This window comes from Carlito syrichta, unplaced genomic scaffold (genome assembly GCF_000164805.1).
Source record: "Carlito syrichta isolate Samal-C Ts95f unplaced genomic scaffold, Tarsius_syrichta-2.0.1 Scaffold143503, whole genome shotgun sequence".
NCBI lineage: Eukaryota > Metazoa > Chordata > Mammalia > Primates > Tarsiidae > Carlito > Carlito syrichta.
The window spans coordinates 262249-270017 of record NW_007087599.1 but is presented as its reverse complement, the minus strand read 5'-3'; the positions used below and the strand labels follow the sequence as shown (position 1 = coordinate 270017).

Below are 7769 nucleotides of genomic sequence, written 5' to 3'. Positions count from 1 at the left end.
CAACTCAAAAAAAAAGGAAAGATTGGTACGCAGACTTGTCCAGTTGGAAGTTCTGTTACTGCTCCTTTATTGTGTGGTCCAGCTCTCATCCTTGGTAAGCTCTTTTGTAGTTAAGACATAATCATACTGGTACCATCTAGACCCAGGGAGCTCTTTTATTTTACCTAGTTCTTTTTTTTGAGTTGGAGTCTCACTCTGTCCCCCAGACTGGAGTACAGTGGCCACTCCCAGTCACTGCAGCCTCAACCTGCTGGGCTCCGGCGATCCTTCCACCTCAGCCTTCCAAGTAGCTGGAATTACAGGCATGTGCTACCACAGCTGGTTAACTTTCTGATTTATTTATTTATTTATTTGAGTTGGAGTCTCACTCTGTCGCCCAGACTAGAGTGCGGTGGAAGATTTCTTAACCTCTAATGAGTATTCCCTAAGGGATTGCTGGGAAGGAATCCAGATATTTAAGGGGCTTACTTAACCATTACCACTTTTAAAGGGTCCTTGGTTTTAAGCTTTTTAAGAGCTCCCCCATGTGGTCCTTCTCTTCTAGAGTTCCTGACAAAGTATTTCTAGTTTTCTCTTTTACCTGCCCTACTTCCGACACCGCAGCAAATCCTCATTCAGAGTCAGTAGTTCTGTTTGAACTCATGTGGGACCAGAATGTTACCACCTTACATGAACCTAAATTCTTAGGTCCTAAAGCTAACTAGCAGACAGTAGTTCCTTTCTTGGACTTTTTAATTCAGGACCTCTTATTTACATTTCCCTAGATCATCCTATTTTGAGGTTGGCAAGAATCCACTCCCCTTTCGAGAACTAAATATTCCTCTTGAATTTTTCTTTTCTTTTCTTTTCTTTTTTTTTTGAGTTGGAGTCTCACTCTGTCGCCCAGACTGGAGTGCAGTGGCCGCTCCCGGCCACCGCAGCCTCGACCTGCTGGGATCCGGCGATCCTTCCGCCTCAGCCTCCCAAAGGCTCAGGATTACAGGCTGAGCCACCGAGCCCGGAGAATTCTTATTTTCTTTATCTTTTTTTTTTGAGTTGGAGTCTCACTCTGTAGCCCAGACTAGTGCAGTGGCCGCTCCCGGCCACCACAGCCTCAACCTACTGGGCTCTGGTGATCCTTCTGCCTCATCCTTCCAAGTAGCTGGAACTACAGGCACACGCTACCACGCCCGGCTAATTTTTTGATTTATTGTAGAGATGAGGTCATGCCAAGTTGCCCAGGTGGGTCTTGAACCCGCGGGCTCAGGCAATCCGCTCACCTCAGCCTCTCAAGGTGTGGGATTACAGGCTGAGCACCTGAGTCCGGGTTTTTTTTTTTTTTTGAGTTGGAGTCTCACTCTGTGGCCCAGACTGGAGTGCAGGGGCTGTTCCCGGCCACCACAACCTTGACCTGCTGGGCTCTGGCGATCCTTCCGCCTCAGCCTTCCAAGTAGCTGGAATTACAGGCATGCGCTACCACGCCCGGCTGATTTTTTGATTTATTGTAGAGATGAGGTCTCGCTGCCCAGGCGAATCTCCAACCCGCAGGCTCAGGCAATCCGCTCACCTCAGCCTCCCAAAGGCGCGGGATTACAGGCTGAGCCACCGAGCCCGGCTAGCCCTTTTTTTTTTTTGAGTTGGAGTTTCACTCTGTCACCCAGGCTCTGGAGTATAGTGGCATACTCACGACCACACCAGTATCGACCTGCTGGGCTCCAGTGATCCTTTCGCCTAAGCCTTTCAAGTAGCTGTAACTACAGGGACACGCTACCACACCCAGCTAATTTTTATTGTAGAGATAAACTCTCGCCATGTTGGCCAGGCTGGTCTCAAACCCGCAGGCTCAGGCAATCCATTCGCCTTGGCCTCCCCTTCATCCTGAGGGGGAGAAACCGTTTCTGACTTAAAAGTAAATAGTTTGTGGGACTCTTCAGTATTTTGGCCCTTAGTTTCTCGAAACACCCTGTTCTTGACCGGCTTTTGGCTTTGCGTTGTTATGGAAGGGGACACAGATGGTGACATTGTGAACCATGTTCTATTCACCAGATCACAAATAAGTTATACTAGTCAGTTATAAAAAATTTTTTTTCTTGAGTTGGAGTATCATGCCATCACCCAGGCTAAAGTGCAGTGGCATGCTTCCGGCCACCACAGCCTTGACCTGTTGTGCTCAGACGATTCTTCCACCTCAGCCTTCCACGTAGCTGGAACTACAGGCATGTCCCACCATGCTCAGCTACTTTTTTGATTTATTTTAGAGATGAGGTCTTGCCAAGTTGCCTAGGCTGGTCTCGAACTCACAGGCTTAGTCAGTCCTCTCGCCTTGGTCTTCCAAAGTGCTGGGATTATAGGCTTGAGCCACTGCACCCAGCCAGTTTAAAGTTTTTATGAACTAAAAAACTATGTCCTACACATTTGGCTCTATTCAAAATGGGAGCTAAGTTTTGCTGGCTACCTAGAATCAGTGAGGCATACTGAATACCTAAATGCCTTTCCCTTGAAGCCTAAATTGAATTCCAGGACCTCAAATGACCTATTTGAAACAAAGGCTTTATAGCCAGGTGTGTTCGGTGTGATAAGATCCTAGGACCTTTTAGAGTAAGTTAAGAAGTTGACACAAATTGCTTTCATCTGCCATTTTAAGCCCTGAAAGCTAGACCTTAAAAATAATAAAGTGAGTATAATTGTTGACCCATAGTTACTCTACTTGGTCTTTTTTTTTTTTTCCAGTCAGTCTCACCCAGGCTGGAGTGCAGTGGCATGCTCATGGTCACTGCAGCCCCAACCTGCCGTGCTTGGGCTATCCTTCCGCCTCAGCCTTCCAAGTAGCTGGAACTACAGGCATGCGCTACCATACCCGGCTAATTTTTTGATTTATTGTAGAGAAGTTGTCTTACCGTGTTGCCCAGGCTGGTCATGAACCCATGGGCTCAGGCAGTCCGGTTGCCTTTGCCTCCCAGAGTGCTGAATTGACAGGTGTGAGCCATCTCGCCCGACTTATCTACTTGGTATTAATGTTCCTCTTTAAACATCCCTTAGTCTTTAAAACTGTACTATCTCTTAATAGTAATAACCTACACATTGATAGAAAGCTAGAGTAAAGGCTTTGAGTTGTCTCAGCATTAACTCCTTGTGGCTACTTACAGATAAATGTTTCTTTCCTAAACTGATATTCTGTCATCTCAGCAATAAAGAAACATTGCTTCTGTGTATTGTGATCCTGTAAGAGGAGGCTTTAGTGGTAGCATTTTTTCAGAAAGTGTTCTAACATCTCCCACTTTGGAACTTTGCTACACAAGAGAACATAGTTTTAGGGATGTTTGGTAACCAGGGTACTGTTTCATTCAAGTAATTTCCCTTAGGAAGCTTGGCTTGCAGAAGTTAAAGGAGTATGGAACTGATTAATTCAAGGAACTTTTAAAAACTGCAACCTTCATACTGATGGACTGACATGTACTTTTCACATTTCACAGACAGGCTGTGTAAGTCTTAGGAGTGAGGTACAGCTGGGCACTAGGGAAACTAACTTTGAGTTCTTGTTTGTTTCTGTGTTTCAGGCTTTCTTCGGAGACGGGTGGCATGGGGAGCAGCTAGAACAATGCAGATTCATCCATAATCCCTTTCTGCTGTTCACCACCACCCATGATCCATCTGTGTAGTTTCTGAACAGTCAGCGATTCCAGGTTTTAAATAGTTTGTAAATTTTCAGTTTCTACACACTTTATCATCCACTCGTGATTTTTTAATTAAAGCGTTTTAATTCCTTTCTCTGTTCAGCTATTAATGCTGAGATCCATATTTAGTTTTATAAGCTTCTCCCTGTTTTTTTGTTTCGGTTTTTTTTTTTTTTTTTTTTTTTTGGCTCATGAATTTTTCTGTTTGTCATGGAAATGTAAGAGTGGAATATTAATACATTTCAGTTTAGTTCTGTAATGTCAGGAATTTTTCAAAAAAATTAAAAGATGGACTGGAGCTTTTTCTTTGTGAATAGAAACTGGATGCCACAGTGATTCATGTGGGCTTTATTCCTCTTGTCTTGCTGTTATTTTTGTACCTTTTATCCCTCAAAGGACCCTGCTTGGGTTTTGAATAGAAGCCTTTATTCCAGTTAAAATGTTTTCTTCTGTTTTACCACCTCCATCTTTTTTGTGGCCCTTGATCTAATTTTTCCTTGACTCCATGCTTGGTTGGCCCTTGTGAAGCTCATGACCAAAAGATTGGGGATTAGACTTACCAGTAAAGAGTAGGCAAGCACTTCCACTGCGGGTGGTGGGCGCCGTACATACATACACACGGAAACAGTTGACTATGTGTCTGACTGGGCTTCAGTTTCTTGGAAATGTCTGCCCCCTTACGCAGCTTTTAAACTAAAAACTTCAGTCTCTTGTTTTTAATGACTGTTCATTTACAGTCCTGTCTCTGTAATGAGTGGTTCTGTGTTTGTTCTAAAATCATCAGAAAGATTTACTTGCTCCCATCATTTATGCTGATAATTTTAGAAAGTTGGAGCTTGACATGATGTTCATTTAGTGAGAAAAGAGGGGGATAATAAACTGGGGGATTAATTTGTCCAGGCACCTCAGGTAAAGTCTGGAGCCCAAGACTTCATCTTAACTATGTATGCCACCCCATTCATGCATGCACCAAGAAAACCCTCAAGAGCTGGGCCTGCATGGAGTGGTTATATTTCAAGGTTTTTCACAGGGGTTACAATATGACAGTCCCCACCCCAATTAGGCACCAGGATAAAAGCAGGGACTTAAACAGCACCCCATTTCTTCAGCCTGAGCCATCACATGCTATCAGTCTTTTAATCTCCCCCAGGCCCTTAGCCAGGGCTTAGGTAGAGAAATGGAGGGACAAAGAAATGAGTTACATTGCCACCTGAGAAATCTCAGAGGGGAGGACCCAGCCTTAGTCTCCCTTCTCCCAAGTGCAAAATGTGTAAACAGAGTAAACGGAAAACAGAAAAGTGCAGTCTAACTGGTTCCCTCTCCTGCCCCCCCGTTATTTGGGCATAAAGAGTATAGAGACAAGCATGGCTTTTCTATTGCCTAATTGCTTGCTGAACATAGGGAATGGGGTGAAGCAGGAAGGGGCCAGTTTCCCCTTATGCACAGCTCTAGGGCAGTTCTTGTCATTCATTTCCACAGCTGCCAGTGTCCCTAGAGTCTTATCAGGTGAATTGGTCAGGGGATCGGTCTCCCTTGCGTCTGACTTAAGGCTGGGATAGCCCCATCTTTCTCTGTTGATTATGTGGCGCATATATATTATTTATATAAATATTTCTCTATGTACAGGGAATAAGAGTGGCTTCATGGAGGGAGGGAGGCTGGGGGCCGCAAGGCATCAATGCTGTTAGAGTTGTCCAGTTCAGTGCTGTCACAGTCCGAGTCCTCAGAATTGGGAGGGCCCTGTGAGGAAGAGTAGAAATGCAGTGAGATTCCTTCAGGGTCCCACCCCAGGGTCATTTTAGTAGCCAGTCGCTTTCTGATTTTATTCCTTCCAGGTTTAATTGCTCAGGCCATTTAGGATCCCTCCCTGTCTGCAACTTGTAGCTACCACGCAGCCTACTCGTCGGGCTCCATAATAGGTGCTCTGCATTCTACCTCTCAAATTCCCCATGTGGATGTTTGCTCTTTTTTGGATGGGAGGATGCGAGGCGCAGAGATTGATGTAGAGACCAAATACTTTCTGGCCTGTGTGTCTGTGTCCCCAAAAACTGTCACATGATCTACTTCCATTTCTCCCTGTCCAGTACCTGGTTGTTTCTGTTCTGCAACTCACCTGCTCCCTTCTGAGTAGCTCCTGATGTGGGATGGGCAGGGAGCTGGGTTCGGGGCCAGGGATCACCTCTGAAGGAGGTGGGTCCAGTGGGATTTCTGAGCCCTGGGAGCACATGTCATCAGACCGTTCATCTGGCCGCTCATCAGTGTTGGTACTGCCAACTTCAGGTGTGCCACTGGGGGAAGGCTCGCTAGCTGTACCTTCCTCCCCATCTGATGGGTTCTCTGAACTGAAGGTAGATAGTGACTGGCGCATATTCAGGCCCTGAGGCCACCTATATGTTAAAGATGAGGGTTATAGCTTGGTTCTGCCTCTTGTAGCCCAGAAAACCACTACCTCCACTGTTCATCACGCACCTCTGGCTTGATGTCAGCTCTACTTCACTGTCCACCTCTCCTTCCTCCTCTTCTGATGAGATGCCACGTTTCTACAAGAGAGATGAGGGGGCTGGTCAAAGTGGAAAGAGGTCATTAGTCCAGGCTTAAGGGAACATAGTTATAAAGGGTGAAGTTGGGAATGCCTTAAGATCAAGAGCATGATATGGGATGAGACTTGGATCCCCAGGAAGAACAAGGAAAAAGGGAAGAGCTCAGGAGCCTTCCCATACTTTACCTGACTTCGGGTGACGGCAGCCCTGTACAGCAGTGCAGCTGGGGTCAAGTGCTGGGACCCAGCCCGGCTTCCTCCCCGGCCCGTGGTCCCATCCCTTCCAGTTCCCAGCAGCCCCACACCTTCACCAGGCCCTACTGGAGGAGGTGGCTCCCCTTTGGCTCCTCCAGGTGAATCTGGGCTGGTGGAGCCAGGGGCTGAGCCCTCACTTGGGGGGGTGTCACCTCGGGCTGGAGGTGGCGAGCCAGGGTCTCCAGCTCCCCCAGTGGCCCCCCGGCCCCGGGACCCCAGTGCTGCTGACAGCAGGTCTGGGGATGATGAAGACATTTTGCGGAGCAGGAGGTCATGATGGAGCCCACGGAGGGCAGGCGGGCAGGCCTCCCAGGCTGAAGGTCCCCCTCCTGGGCTTCCTGGACTTCCTGGTCCTCCAGGTTCATGGGGTGGCACAGCTGCACGAAGCCCAGGCAGGTCCCCACAGCTGCCCTTGGCGCTGGCCTTGCGGTGACGGGTCTTGCCACGCCGACTCCGTCCTGGTGATGGGGGGCCTTTAGGACACCCAGGAAGCCCCACCCCACTTAGGGCTGCATCTAGTTTAGGTAGCAAAGACTCAGTCTTGAGGATATCTGGCCTGGTAGGGGAGAGAAAGTATAAGGTGGTGATAACCAAATTCACATACTCGGAGCACTCGCTAACCTTGGACAATACAATCTGCATCTTTCTAAACGTCCGCTGCCTCTTCAACGTCCCCTTGCCATACTAGAAACTCAACACTGAAGAAGTTGAGTCCCACCTTTTGCTATGGGGTGACAGCTTCTGTGGCACGTTCCTCTTCTTGATGAGCTTCTCCATTGTGTTCCCATGCAGGAGGCCTCGGGAAGGGTGTGGCTTCAGAAGACCAGGGCACCTCCGCTCTAAAGCTTGCTCCCGCCTAAAGTTCCAGGCACCTTTTCAGTGGGGCATATTACCAGGAAGGGACACCTAGGCTTAGGAGGACCAGCCAGACACAACTTGGTTGGATGCATAAGGACAGGTGGAGGTACCTGAGCAACTCCCTCTCTTTCAGTTCTAGCTGCAACATGAGGGCGTTAAGTTCCATGTACAGGTTGTTGGCTCTCTCCAGCTTCCGTTCGTAGTGCTCCCTAATATCCAAGGCATGTCTGAAATGGGCAGAAGGATTCCCCAAGGTAAACAGTTATCAGTCTGTGGACAGGTAGTGTCCACAGTCTTTGCTATTAGTAAAATCGCCTTCCCAAACAGGCGCTCACCTGAGCTCCTCCCTCCTCCGCATCACCAGCTCCTCTTCTAGGCGGTGCAGACAGGTCCCTTCTGACTTGATCTTTTCAAAGTGCAGCTTTACTTCTTCTCGCCACTCTGCCTGGGGGGGGGGGGGGGGC

The 7769-nt window shown here is 47.8% G+C and overlaps 2 protein-coding genes across 5 annotated transcripts in view; one reads left to right on the top strand and one right to left on the bottom strand.

Annotated features, from left to right (window-relative positions):
- Positions 1-3973, top strand: part of PCBP2 (poly(rC) binding protein 2) — a 29576-nt gene extending 25603 nt beyond the window's left edge. For 2 of the 3 annotated variants that reach the window (XM_008050278.2, XM_008050277.2), the window contains exon 15: positions 3537-3951. In XM_008050278.2, coding sequence (XP_008048469.1) covers positions 3537-3573 — 37 coding nt within the window. In that variant the 3' untranslated portion in view covers positions 3574-3951. Of the gene's footprint in view, positions 1-3536 lie in introns of all 3 variants that reach the window. The other variant, XM_008050281.2, reaches the window with a different exon arrangement.
- Positions 3974-4642: 669 nt separating this feature from the next.
- The window catches only part of MAP3K12 (mitogen-activated protein kinase kinase kinase 12), a 6702-nt gene continuing 3575 nt past the window's right edge, over positions 4643-7769 (bottom strand). Inside the window, exons 7-13 of one of the 2 annotated variants that reach the window (XM_008050285.1) lie at positions 7641-7750; positions 7416-7532; positions 7166-7303; positions 6379-7003; positions 6123-6193; positions 5767-6040; positions 4643-5393 (exon numbers count right to left, since the gene is read on the bottom strand). In XM_008050285.1, the coding sequence (XP_008048476.1) occupies positions 5295-5393; positions 5767-6040; positions 6123-6193; positions 6379-7003; positions 7166-7303; positions 7416-7532; positions 7641-7750 (1434 nt within the window). In that variant the 3' untranslated portion in view covers positions 4643-5294. The remainder of the gene's footprint in view (positions 5394-5766; positions 6041-6122; positions 6194-6378; positions 7004-7165; positions 7304-7415; positions 7533-7640; positions 7751-7769) is intronic. The other variant, XM_008050286.2, reaches the window with a different exon arrangement.